This window comes from Malurus melanocephalus, unplaced genomic scaffold (assembly GCF_030028575.1).
Source record: "Malurus melanocephalus ecotype Western Australia unplaced genomic scaffold, MMel_1.1 scaffold_240, whole genome shotgun sequence".
Classification (NCBI taxonomy): domain Eukaryota; kingdom Metazoa; phylum Chordata; class Aves; order Passeriformes; family Maluridae; genus Malurus; species Malurus melanocephalus.
In genome coordinates, this window is record NW_026623472.1 from 925299 (window position 1) to 939279 (window position 13981).

Consider the following 13981-nt stretch of genomic DNA (forward strand, 5'->3'; position numbering starts at 1 on the left):
TACCTCGAAGGAGAGCGTCGCGAATAGCTGGCACATAAACCAAGGGATGCTGATACACTCTCTGTCTTGTCTGTAGCTGTGTCACAGTCTCAGCCATTTGGACCAGTGGGAGTCAGACCTGTTGGTCCTGCTCCMTTCTCCAGCCAGCCTTCTCTGCCAGGACAGTCCATGCCCATGACATCTCCAGGTGTTCCACCWCCCAGACCTGCCCTCTTCACTCCAGCTTCAGTCCCATCATCTCAGCTTCCTGCAGCTTGTCCTCTACCTGTGGCAAGCCAGTCTCCTYTAGAATTCTCTTCAACACCTTTCAATTGCCCCATGAACATGGGTTATCCTCAGGGAGGTCCTGGAGCTCCATCTACTAAACCCCTGCCAGCAGCCATTCCTCCTCCTCCCACAGGTAAGTACTGCTTGTGTGACTTGTGTGTCCAGGACAACCCAGATGGGGTTTGCAGTATGTAATGGACATGGGTCTTGTGAGGTCTGGTGTGTGCCCATAAAGGCTGGATTTGGTGCTGAGGCAAATCTTACAGACACAGAGTGCTTAGTCTTGCTGTGGTGGTGCAACACAACCGTGGTGACTGTTTCATTCAGCCTGTTCAGTTGTTCTGTCTCCTAGGTTGTAGTTGCAAGATGTTGTCTCTTAGGTCCTCAGTGCACCTTGAGTAGTCATCTACTCCAAAGGCATCTGCTCTGACAGAAAGGGTGGTGTTCCCATGGGATGCCTAGTGGAAGGTTTGCTYATCTCGCCCTTGTTTATGCAACTTACAAGAGAAGTGCATTTGAAATGGTGGGAGAGCAAGGTGCTCCCTCTCTGTCCATGAGAGACCCCTTACTTAGCTTCAGGATTAAATTCCTCTGTCTGCTATGCTCTAGTGCTCCCATTTTTCTCCTGTTGACATAAAGGGCTTGTCTGGGAATAATTTCTGGATTCCTCTCTGCAGTGTTTTAGACCTCTCTGGGTCTATAGTTTGAATTCAGTCCAGCATATGAAGTACTTGCTAGCATGATGAAGAGAAAGAGTGTTGGTGAATCTAGTTCTCCATGGATGGGCATTCCTTCTATTTCCTAGAATATCACCACCTCTAGTGTTTGTTAATTCTTTGTTTGCTGTCTTAAGGGACAAGTTTAGCCAGGCTGTGGAGATCCCTAACAACAAAGCTCACAATCCATARATTTTTGAGCAGATGCTTCTCCAAGCATTCTGAGGGTGAAGGAACTGAGATGATGATGTTTGCCTTCACCTGAAATCCTTTGCTAACCTGTTGTACCAAGGAGAGCAAATCCCACTGTGTGAAGCCTGTGGGTACTACACACAAAAGCTCTAAGCTACAGCTGGACACATTCCTTCCTGGAAAGCGTTTTGGCATTGTAATCCWGTGAAATTACTCACTGAGTGAAAGCTGTTGGTGATTGTGCCTTTTCCACCCTGCCTTGATTTTCAGGTTTCTTCCCTTGGCTAGATCCCCACGTGGATCACGCAGGTAGTACCCAGAGAAACCTCCAGACCTGTGGGGCAAGGAATGTTGCAGCTTTCAGTGAAATGTGTGGAGTGTGCATGCTTTGATGTGTGTGCATGTGTGCATGCTCACTGCTGTTTGGTTGTTTCCTTGCATGCCTGGGGAGCTGTTCAGCTGGGGTAGGGAACATACCTGTCCTGGGGACTAGGAAGTGACAGCTGGGGATATCGGAARTGAAATAAAAGTACTGTGTTATTACTCATGAGTTTGGGTACAGAAAACAGGGTCTCCTGCTTCTTCATTCTGTTTTCCTCCAGTTCCCTTCAGAAATTCRCTGCTGATAAATTCCCTTCTTCTTGCCAGCATTTGCCCTCAGTTTTGATGGCAATGTATGGCATACCCAATTCAGCCATGCAAACTGGCTTCTTTGAGAGTGCKTTCTTCCCTGCTATTACTGTTCTGGTTTTGATTTGTATTTTTCTAAATCTGAAAAGGAACTGTAAGATCACGCAATCCGACTGGCTGAAATTACTTGCTTTGGAAATTTCCTGAACATGGTATCTAAAACTCATGAACATCATTACTTACAYAATTGAAGAGAGATCTCCACTTGTRGAAATCCCATGTTCCTGAGAGTGTCAGGGACAGGGTGAAGGACAGCAACATGTTGACTCATCTCCTTTCTGGCTAGGATAATCCCTGATTTGAGCCTGCAATAGCCTTGGTTTTTCTAGGACAGGCATTSCTGGAGACTGTTTCCATGGGGCACTTCTTTCAGGGATGGTGAGAAATCCTATTTCACAAGTAGCATAGGGAAGATAGCATTTCATCCCAGCAAAATGCAACAGAGTCTGTTGTCTCATGTTGGATGATTAAGTGCCTGGCTTAAAGGGTATAATTTAAATAGCTGTTTCCAGTGAGGACACAGAGTGCCACTGGGTTGGAATAGTGCCAAGGACTGCTAGACCACAGGCTCAATGGGGGCCAACAGAGTTCTAGGGCACAGAATCCCCAAGCTAGAAATAGGTGCCAACTTAATTAAACAACTGATCCAAACTCATCAGAGAGTGAGTCTTGAAATCATGGGAAAAGGGAGGGCAAAAAGAGGCTGCCAGAATTTTAATAATGAAGGTAATTAAAGTAATGAAGCACCTTTTGCATCTTTCCCCTGTGATTTAAAGCTCAGTTCAGGATCAGTGGCTTATTAAGTGTGGCTCTGAGCTCCAGCAACTCTGATATTGCCCCTTAGAATTACTCTATTTTCTCACAGATTATTCCTGTCTCATGTGCTTGAGGTTATTAATACTGGGGTTTTATCTAAAGATGCAGGTGCCTTTACAGGACAGCAGCAGACCAGGTAGTTGCAATTTGATTTTTGCAGAAAAGAATAGTGGACACGAGTCTTTTGATGTCATGTTGTCTGATGGATTTTTAATTACCTGGARTGAGGTTAGAGTACCACAGAAGCATTTCTGAGACACCCCTCTGTTCCCAAGGCATTTACTGGTTAAGCCTATTCCCTACTATTTGGCAGTCAGCAAGTTTTGCTAAGTTTTGGTTCTGAACATGATTTTGGAAGGGAGCCCACCCCTAAATCTTTCCCCCTTTATCAGAACAGCCTGTATTGCTTTGGACTGCCACCATGAGCACTTCTATGAGTGCTGGTGAGAAGTGCTCTCACCTGTAGCATAGCTCTTGCTGTGTTACCACAGTGCCAGATCCTCTGGGGAGCCCCAGAACTTCCTGAACTGTGAGGTGCATGCCCACTTATGCGGGACCCCACCAAGGTTCAGGCCTGACTCTGAGGCTGACTTCTGCAGCTTATACAGGATCCAGAAAGCTTCAGGTAGTTCTGAGAAGAGTTTTCTGTTTGGGAGTGTGCCAGTTCAGTCTGATCAGACATCACCTCATGAAGGCTGTGCACTTGGATCCTAAGAATGAAATTAAGAAAGGGAAAGGGAAGCAAGAGCAACTCATGGGCCTGTGAGCTGGGTGTGAAATTCCTCAGTTTAAACTGTCTGAAGGTGTAATGATAAGGGAATTGGAGCCAAAGGGTCTTTTCCTGAAGGAGTTCTAAACGGTGCAAGCAACCATGAATTGTTGCTGCAGCCACCTTCTTACAGTCTGAGGTTGTGTCTTGTCCTTTATTCTGGCAGCTCAGGAATCTTGGAGTGATCCCTCTAGTGGAAGAGGAGGCCTTCAAAAGAAAAAGGTAAGTTTTCAGCTGCAATATGTGTTGGTTGTCTTTTAGCCAKGGAGTTCCATGGAACAGATACATTCCTATAAATGCTTATTGTCAAACTCTGCAGGTGTCTATCCCTATTCTATGTCTGCACTGCATGTGTAGGGAGGACTGGAGTCTAAGTAATCTTGACTCTGCCATCCAAAGTCACATGCTGTTCTGCAGGCTGGCTGTTTTGTAACATGGTTATCATTTCTAGTGTTGCATTCTCTGTCACTACTTCCGGAGTTGGCAACAGTGATTTGTTGTAAGAAGGGTGGATTTAATCTTATGTCGTTGCCTACACAATTTTTTGGTGGCTGAGATCACTTTCTCTTCATACCTGACAGCTGGGGGCAGCATTTTCCCTCGACACAGTGGGACCAACAGTGATTTTCCTCAGATGCTGATACCAAATGATAAGGCACTTGTGCTGAGAAGAAACTGGGACAGGTGTAGCTGTGAGCTGCCTGCCGTGTTGGTCCTGCAGCTCTCTGCCTTGTCATGATTGCACTGGAGGGCCTGTGAGCTGAGCTCTTCTGCAACAAATGTTTTCAGTACCCCATTYCTATCACTGCTGCCTGCTGGCAGGTGTGACAAGAAGCTTCTTTGGCATCCTTCCCACCCCCCACTCCTCTTTTTTAGCTTGGAACAGACTTCTCGCCCTTTTTTCTGGCAGCATAGCTGGGAACCTGCTTCAGGCTGTGCTCACTACAACAGGATTAGCCTCTTGTTAAAGCCATCTCCTTTTGATCTAGCCCTGTTGGAGAGAATCTGTCATGACTCTCTGGCTTAGCAGGGGCACGATGAAGTATTTGCAAGAGGAATCTCCCCCCATGTCGTGGGATTTTCCCCAATACTTGCTCAGTTGGACACTTTACTGCTGCTAATCTCTACATTCAGGACTCGTGCCGTTGCAGAGACCAGGCGGCTTTCTGAGGAGTGGTGCTTTCAGGGGTAACGGATCTGTTTGATTGAACAATTCCAGAGGGGTTTTCTTGCTGTCGCTTTGACTGTTCATCTGGGATGCAAGAGGAAAGGCCCCATTCTCTGAGTCAGGGGACTAAAAGACCAGGGATGTGTTACACATCATCTTGAGAATTGGAGACTCTTCAAGTTAGAAAGGAAGTTGAATTTTTCTGAGGAGAGGTAACCAACCCTTCTTCCTTTGACTTGGTTTTCTTGATTTTTTTTTCTTTCCTTTCTTTGCTGACAGTTGCCTGAGAAATTTACTCCTCTGGCCCCCATCACAGCTCCAGTAATGGGCCTGCCTGCTGAACCTCAAGGGATCCATCCTCAGCTATCCAGGTTGCAAGAATCTGGCCAGTCACCCCCAGGAGCACCCAAGGAAGGCAGCCTGCAGGTACCAGGGAAAGTGGGGCATTTCCCAGCCACCAGCATCTTATCAAGTGGAAAAACAACTCAGCTTTTGAGTTTCTTATTACTTGGCAGATGTAGAGAGCTTCTGTTTCTCCCTAGCCCTTACAAGGCATCTCTGCCTGAGCGTTAGAGGAGTTGCTAGGTTGGAAAAATTACACCGGGGTATGGGTGGGAGAGAGTGAGAGAGACCAGGCTGGCTCTCAGCCTGCTGGGAATTGGGAATCCACAGAGGCTTGGAGGTGTAYTACAGTCTGAAGGTGATTATCTAATTCTTTACCTTCCACATATCCTCTAGGTTTGTGAAGAGGTGAAATTCCTTTTGTTTTCCAGTTTCTGGAGGGGAATCTGCTTGCTCCAGGCTTCATGCTCCTGTTGTATTCATTCAGCTGTTTTTTTTTTGTGTTTTTTTTTTTTTTTTTTTTTTTTTTTTTTTTTTTTTTTTTTTTTTTTTTTTTTTTTTTTTTTTTTTTTTTTTTTTTTTTTTTTTTGTTAGTATCACCAGCTACCTGTGGAGAACATTGAGAAGAAGGAGCTGCCCCCTGAGCACCAGGCTTTGAAGGCCACCTTTGAAGGGTTGGTGCAACGCTGCTCAGCTGTTGCCACTGATCCAGTAAGTGCTCCCTTCTCTGATCCTTTACTTTTGACTTTAAATGCTGACACTTCAGACTGATCCTTTGATTACAGATGTTTGACTGGTGCATCCTTCTTTTGGTTGGGTAAAGAGAGGAAGAATCTTGTCCCAATAACCAAGTTAATCTCTATCTGCCTTAACCGAGTTAATCTCCTTTAGCCTGCAGGCTTGTTCATCTTTGGGAACTGAGGTGCATTCTCTATCATTTTTCCACTGCTTCTCATTGCCTTCTTGGAGCAATGATTCTGTCCTCCTGGCTCTTTCTTTTAAGGAAAGTAGAAGAACTGAACAGCTGATTCAGTTTCACTGGCTTGATCTGCAGATATTCCTGCAGAGCTGGTATTACTAGCTATCCTTAGAGCTTAGAGGGAAAGGCTGAGATATCCCAGCTGGAAGAGAAAGCCAAACTATCTTTGTGTCCAGGTCGCTGTAATTTCTCCACCCTGGTTCCTGGAAGGCTGTTGGCACATGTCACATTGGTGCATGTGTCAGGCCAGACTGTCTGGAAGCAGAAGAGCAGTGTTTGCACACTTTAAGTTGCTAAGTCTTCCCAGGGCTTGGAGCCACTAAGAAGTCTTCCAGAATACCTCTGCTCAATAGGTGTTAGGATGAACACTGAGCCCAGATTGCTATCCCAGAGTTAGGCAATTATAGCAGCATCATCAGCGTGTTTACTCTGTGCTTTCTGACAGTGCAGCATAGCACTTCCTAGGGGATAACTTAAAGGTTCTCTCTTTGGGCAGAAAGGCATGTTGGTTTGGGCTTAAGCACTTGATTCAGGTGGTGGTTGAATAGCTGGCRCTGTGCAAGGCACCTGAACTTGTGTGGCTTCCAGGCCTGTTCCAGCAGTGCCCAGAGCCAGGCATTTCTGTTCAAGGAATAACTTACCTGTGAGTGGATTATTCAAGATGAGGTTAATGAGGTCAGTCTCATCAGAGCTTTAGTACTCAGGCACTTTACTTGGTTGTTACCTAGAGTGGGAAGGATATTCTCTCTTTTCTTTATAAGGAGACCTGAAAGAAGCTCTTTCTTGGGTCAGTCAGGGTGAGGCTGCCTGAGCACCTCATGGGTCAACTAGTGGGTGTTYCTCACACTTTGGAAGTAGTCACTCTGCGGTGTGGTCTGCAAGCACAGGCAGAAGGGAGGAATGCACAGGCTGGGAGATGGGAAAAGGGGCAATCCATCTTTCTGTYCTGGGGAGAGAATGTGTGTAAAAGTACATGTATGTACATGTGCACAGAGAGGGCATGGCTGGCTTGTATCACAGGCCTTGGCTGCCAGAGGCTGAGATACAGCCCAATTGTAGGATGCTGTGGAAAGACAGATGAAGGGAGGGACTAAATGAGAGCACTTTGGCTCTGGAGAGGTGGCTTTGAAGCTCTGGCAGACAAGCAATTCCTGTTTCACTTCAGAAAACACGCAGGAAGCTGGAGGACGCGCTGCAGCGGCTGGAGTGTTTGTATGACAAGCTCCGCGAGCAGGCGGTAAGTAGATTACACCATTCCATGTGGTCTGGCTGGGTCCCTGAGCCCACCTTTGCACTGGGTTCTGGGTCTTGGTGTCTGTAAAAAGTAACCAGTACATACTCTTTTGGAAGACAAGCAGAGTGCCAAACCTTGTRATGACCATGAATCTAGTCAGCCTTGTATCTTCTTTCTTAACTTTTGCCCAGACTAAGTGTAAGGAAAAGCTGAGGAGGTATTTGCAGGGTTCTTTTACCCTTCAAGAAGTATACTGGCACATAGACAGATCCCAGATGGGAAGGGGCAGTTGGCGGTGGTTAAGTGTGAACATAGTGTAACTGGCTTAGAAAACCCTGAAGCTGCTGATGCCAATTGCTGATGCCAGCTGGCAGTTGTAGTCTGGGAAAGCAAGGGAAGAAGCAGGTTATCCTTCCTGCCAGTGCTTGACTGTATAGATGCTGTTTGGTGAAGATGAAGTGAAAACAGTAAGGAAGGGTATGGAGGGAGAGAGACATGTTATGTTGCTGAATGTGCTGACTCATTTCTTCTCCCTCTCCACAGCTTTCTCCAACCATTCTTATGGGTCTCCAYGAAATTGCCCGATGCATTGAGGCTAAGAACTACCCACAAGGTCTCCTGGTTCATACACAAGTGGTGAGCAGCAGCAGTTTCAGTGAGGTGTCTGGTTTCATGCCCATCCTGAAAGTCCTTATGACCATTGCAGGCAAGCTGAATGTGTAAAGTGTGGAGCAGCTGCAACAGTGCACACCGAGAGCTGGTGGACTTCCTCACCTGTTGATGTGCTGCAGGTTGTGGACTCTCGTGACTCTGGAGAAATAGGTCTGTGCCAGTGCCTGGAGCTGTGCTAGGCCAGCACACCTGGCCCCATCCACTCTCCAGACAGCCCACTGGTGCCTGCTGCTGCTGGAGACTGTTCTTTCTCTCTTCTTCCTTTCTAATCTGAGGCCACTTTCCAGYCCAGGGATCTCAATTTCAGGCTGTCCAGGTTGCACAGACGTGCTCCTTCTTCCCTATATCCCCAGCACAAAGGGGAAACTCCTTCCTTCCTAGGCTGACATTGCTTTTTATTTTTCAGGAAACAAACAGGGCTGGTACCTGCAGCACCACCACAGAAGAGCCTCAGGCTCTATTCCCTGCTGCAGAATAAAATTCCTGAGTAGTAGCTGGGCTGCCTTGGGAACTAGGCTGGTGTGTCCTCACTCTGTTGGGCTGCAGCAAGGATCTCTCCTGGCTCCTGCTTTCTCTTCATTCTCATCCTTGACTCATGCTTTCACCCCTCTGTTCCCATATCCTGCTACAACTAGGGCCAACTACTAGTCTGCTCTGGGTGAKCTTTGGTTCTCTTTCTTCATCACCAAGCTCTCTTGTTGGTAAAAGTCAAGTCTCCTGTTTACCTTCTATCCACCTTCCTTTCTGTCTTTTCCCGCATGAGCTGCAGGCACAAGCCCATTGCGTTTCAGGTCCAGGGAAGATATTCCTTTCCAGTTCCTGGGACTCTCCCATTCAGGAATGAAGGCATGTTGGTCTGCTTTGTGCACTTCTCCCCAGAGCCAGTCACGTCCTGTCTTGGGGCTAAAAGCTGCTCTCTCTGGCTTCTGGCCTTTTTCACTTATTTTATTTTAGCATAGCTGGACTTTTGCTCACTGGTGTTATCTAAAGGCTTCCTACTTCAGGCTTTTTAGATGGCCTAGGGACTTTAAGAGCAGCAGGGATTATTAAAGTCCCATGAAGWTTTTCCTTGAGCTACCCTGACCAGCCCAGACCTGAGCAGGGAGAGACAGTTCATTGCTCCARGTATGGTGCCTCCAGTAATAGACACATGCAAAGGTGGTTCTCAAAGGCCCCTTGGCATTATGGTGGTAGGAATATGCTGCAGGATGTGATGCTGTCAGGACATGAAGATATGGATTATGCTGAGACTTGCCATCACTGTGGTAATTCCTCTGGGAATAGAAGAATGAAGCATATCTGTTCTGAGAAGTCTGGGAAGGCAGAYGGGATTTTAGGCCACATCTSTGTGTGTGTGTGTGTATTTCCCTCTCTTCCTCACTCCTTGCCTTCTCTCTCAACATCCTTCTTACTAACCTGGCAGCGTAATCATTGATCCATAGCTGGGAGCAAGGTTTCTTTGCAAGATTTGGATGCAGCCAGCCCCTGCTTTCTCTGCTTGCTGCTTGAGTGGTAATGCTATCGTGGGCCTGCGGTTCAGTGATGTACACAAATCAGCCTAGTCTACCATGAGACTTAGGAGGGAGGAGAATCAGAGAAGGGAGGAAGAGGACATGTCTCCTTCTCTCCTTTCCAGGTCAAAGTGCCTCCTTGTTGCTGCTGTGTTGTTTCTATTTCTGCGGTTTGATGCACTGAGAAATTACAGAACAGTGAAATAAAAATAGTGTTTTGTGATGCTTTTTTCATACGTTTCTCACCTCTGGCAGCAGGGGACTTCCTCATTCTGCGTGGCCACCCATGGAGACCTGAGTTCTCAGCTTTAGTGAGGGGGCAAAACTCAGTTGAAAACTGTGGGGCAAACCAGATTTTGGGCTCTCCTGCTATGGGCAGTATCCATCTTGGTGTGGTGAGACCTCAGGTCTTACCACGCCCTGAGGCTGCAGGGTCAGAGCACTGATCTCCAGATCATGTGTGTCCGTTGTGACTGTTCATCTGCATCATTCACAAGAAGGCCCCACGACTGGCTTAGGTTCTCTCTGGGAATCTCAGCAGTGTTGGGGATTTTGCACTTGACATCAAGAATTGCAAGTATGTCCATAAGTAAACAGAGCCCTTGATGACATCCTCTCCTGTTGGAAATAAATGCTACACCACTGAAGCCATGCAGCTTGAACTAGGATAAAGATAGGACCTGGTGTGCCAATTTATTACACCTTTAAATCATCAGCTCTTATCATTAGTTAATAACTTAGGAATCTATTGTCTGATTTCATTTAAGCTTTTGAAGAGGTAAGAAGTCTGAGTTGAAACAGTACTAAGATAAATTTAGGGGAAATCAAATCAATCAATTTGAGATAAATTTAGGGGAAATCAAGCTTGCTTCTTACAAATGAAATCTGATTTTTTTTTCTGCTAGCTGGCTAGTATGTATCTACAAGCCTGCCAGTCAGCACTCATGAAACTCTGAAATCTGCAGCACTATATTACATGGCCTGAGGATGGAGGACTTGGGAGAAAGCAAAGGCTTGGAAAGATTGTTTGGATGGTGAAAATTTGAAGGGCTGTTGCTGGGAAGAGCCATGGGTTTATGAGAGTTTTTGTATGTTAGAGATATAGCACATGCATTAAAGAAAAACAAGCCTTTTGTAGTTGTGCTGCCAGCAGAGGCAAACACCCATAGTGAAGGAGTCCTGAAGAGCTTTTGCAGCTTGGTCTGGAGCAGTTAGCAAACAGCCTGGCCTAACTCCGTCCCSCAGCAGGGACATGCAAAGCTGATTTTCAACGGTAACACTTGTGCAGCTTCAGAAAGGACTCACAGCACAGGTATACACACACAGGTGGCATACATTTTTTTAATGAGTGTATAAGAAAAGTCRCAGCTTACTGAGATCACTTAACAAGCCTGGCATTTCTTCGATTCTGCCTTTCAGTATCCAGTTATAGTACCCTGTGCAGTCCAACCCCCTGCTATCTTTAAATCAGGCCACTTGTACTGCTGAGAAATAAGCACAGATTTTCCCTGTATTTCTCAGATACATATGACATTAGTTCCCTCCAGCACGCATAGCTACTGCTATCCAGGACGTGTGCACAGACTGTTTATCCTGCCTTTGATATGAGTCCTTCCCACCTATCCCTTTGTTGCTCTATTTTGCTTCATATTTACTCCTGTAAGCACCATCTCTGAAGTTCTTTGTAGTGAAAGCAAGTGGGGGATGGAAGGGAAATGAGGTGACTGCTTGAAAGTCTTGGAAAGGCTTGTGGCTGAATTTCTGCAGACCCAGTGTGGTATATTAATCTTTGAACACCACTGTGCTTCTCCATTTATAGCACATATCTCTGCTGGCTGGCAAGAGCTTCTGGTTTATGGGCAGTGGGCACTGCCCACTCCTGTGTGGGCATATGGCTTCACAGCACCCGGGCACTAGAGAAAGCATTTTTGGTTGGGTGAGAAGGCCTTTGGGTTGACAAAGAATTTGGGGGGGAAGGGGCAGTAGGAAAGGATCTCTGGGCACAGAGAACAGAGCTCTAATCCTGTGGCAGATAACATCATGTCTGCAGGCTAGGCTTGTGTGTGTTTGGGGGAGCTGGAGGGGCAGAGATTGTTAGGCAGTATTTGTTTGTAAAGCCACTTGCTCTGAAGATAATGCTTGCACTAACTTCTATTGAGGGAGCAGTGTGAGTCCCCACAAAGTCCTTTCCCAAAGTGTCTTTGAAGCCAAGAACCCATTGAAAGGAAGAAAGGCCAAGAGAGGGGATTAGTTTGTTCAGCAGCTGTGAATTTCAGTGGGAGGCTGATGAACTCCAAAGTCTTTGTTGAGATGTTTTTTGTAAGGAGCCCTGCTGGAGAGAGAGACCCACACCGGGGCCGCGGCCTTAGACAAGAAGGAATCTGAAGCGGCGGGGAGCTGTAAACGGGCCACAAGGACTTTTCCCAAACACTTTTCGGAAAAGGTGTTGTAAAGAGATCGGAGGGGGATTAGCATGTGAAATGACACTTTCCATTGACTCCACTGAGGGGAGGGGAAAAGGGTTGGCTGGCTGATTTATTAGCATTTTGTTCCCTTCTCTATTCTGCTCCCCCAGCAGCCCCCCTCCCCGTCTCCCCTCCTCCCGAGCCCTCTAAAGAGGTTTGGATTGGAAAAGGGAGCGGGGGGCTGCCTGTTTGTGTGTCATCTGGGCGAAGGTGACCACCTGGGAAGCTGAATGTAAATATTTCTCCTCTGAGGAATGCGCCTTCATTAAACCGAAATGAATACATGGAAGCATCCAATCCTGCCCACAATGGCAGCAGGGCCTTTACCGCTGCGGGCTCTGTGGCCGGGAGGGGGGACCCGCTGCTGAGGTCAGCACATTCTGCAGCTGCGGTGTCGCCGTTCCCCAGCGGAAGCAGCGTGTGGCGCTGGGGCTGGCACTGAGGTGCCCCACACGTCCCCTTGCCAGCAGCCATCACTGTGCCAGCCCGGGCTGCGCCACGGCCTTCGCGGGGCAGCYGCGTCCGCAGGGGAGTGATGGAGCACGAGTGGGAGGAAGAGGGAAATGGCTTCTACAGCTTCTCCAGCTGCCTGTGGAATGGGGAGGGCTCAGAAGGAAAATGGAGTAGAAGGTGTCTTCTCTGCYTTCCCATGGTCCTCAAGCCAGCCCATGCTGGAGCTTTCCCCGGTGGTCGAGAGGCTSTTGCCACCTCTTTCCTTTCCTGGCCAAGAGCAGAGACATAGAGGACCTGTTGATGGGGATGCCAGGGAGACCTAGGACAGGGTCACTGTGTTAATAAGMACTGTGCAAACAGCTGGTAGTTTGTGTGTGAAGTGGCAGTGTTTCAGTTTTCCCTGAGAAAGGGGCCATAATTCTTGTAATTTTTGAAAGGCCAAATTCTTGCTTGACATGAATGCTCTTGCTCTGATGAGACCCTAGGTCCAAATTCCGCTCCCTGTGAGGTAGTCCTAGGATCATGGGCTAACTGATAATGAAGAGACCCATACAGGCTGCTGAACCTCTTTAATATATCAGCTATGAAGTGGGCAACTGAGCCCTGCCTGCCCCCCTCCCACCCCATTTCCTCCTGGCAGCTGCATTGCAGTTGGATGCATCCACAAGCCAGCTTAGGAGAGAGCACACCCTCTCACCTCCTGATAGGGGCTGAGGTTATGCTGGCTGGAACTGGTTAGGCCTTCCTGAGCTCAACAGATGGGTAAGTAGTGTGTTTTAATCTCCAGGACTCTTAATTTTTTACATACACACAATGGAATGAAAGAACACCCAKCTACTCAGACACCACAGCATTTTGCAAGCACTTGGCTACTGGTTTATTGCATTGGCTATTGGTTTACAAATATTGGCTAYAAGATAGGTCTAATGGCGAGTAACAGCTCTGCTGGCTTCACATCTGGCTAAAGGGCACTTCAAACAGCAAAGCAGATTGTATTATCACAGCACTGGGGAAGATTGCTGAAGATGGTGCAGTGAGCTTCCCCAAGTCCTGCAGCTGGCAGCTTCTTACCTCCCTCCCCTAACCTCAGCAAGGGAACAGATGCATCAGCCAAATCTTCTGCTGCTTGCTTAGCCTATAGACTATATACAATAAGTGGTAGAGGAAAAMCTGTTATGTATACATCACAGTAACTGTGCAATAAATTAAACTTCAAAGTGCTTCACTTTCCTATTTACACCACCATTAAATAGTAACTGGCATTATTTTCTTAGACTAGGAAGAAGTAGTTAGTTAGCTGATGGGGCAAGAGTGCTTGGCAAGTACACCAGGACATGGGGAATAGGCTCAGCTGGCAGCTCCTCTCTGGAAGAGATTTGGGAGGAAAGAAGGACTGGAGAAGTGTGAGGGCATCTTTATGKCATCAGAGGCTTTGGCAGGAATGTTGGCCTAAAAAGGAACGTGGAGGCTTGGAAGACACAGAGAAAGCTGAATGTAAAAACCGAATGATGGAACCCCTTTTTTTGGACARCTGCGTAATGGACAGGTCAAGCAGSAGGTTCGATTTTGCTGCCACTATTTCAAATGCAAAGTAAAGCGCTGGAGAGCTTAGCAAAGCTATCAAAGCATGGGAAGCAAAGCTGTGGGGTTCCTGGAGGCTGGCTTGCTGAGAAAGGAGTTGCATGCCTTTTCTGTTTCCTCATAGTA

The 13981-nt window shown here is 47.2% G+C and overlaps 1 protein-coding gene across 4 annotated transcripts in view; it reads left to right on the plus strand.

Moving 5' to 3' along the window:
• The window catches only part of SEC31B (SEC31 homolog B, COPII coat complex component), a 33228-nt gene extending 23643 nt beyond the window's left edge, over positions 1 to 9585 (plus strand). For 3 of the 4 annotated variants that reach the window (XM_057375127.1, XM_057375126.1, XM_057375128.1), the window contains exons 21-27: positions 77 to 400; positions 1446 to 1484; positions 3617 to 3672; positions 4898 to 5044; positions 5555 to 5671; positions 7105 to 7176; positions 7717 to 9585. In XM_057375127.1, the coding sequence (XP_057231110.1) occupies positions 77 to 400; positions 1446 to 1484; positions 3617 to 3672; positions 4898 to 5044; positions 5555 to 5671; positions 7105 to 7176; positions 7717 to 7896 (935 nt within the window). In that variant the 3' untranslated portion in view covers positions 7897 to 9585. The remainder of the gene's footprint in view (positions 1 to 76; positions 401 to 1445; positions 1485 to 3616; positions 3673 to 4897; positions 5045 to 5554; positions 5672 to 7104; positions 7177 to 7716) is intronic. The other variant, XM_057375129.1, reaches the window with a different exon arrangement.
• The last annotated feature ends 4396 nt before the right edge of the window (positions 9586 to 13981 follow it).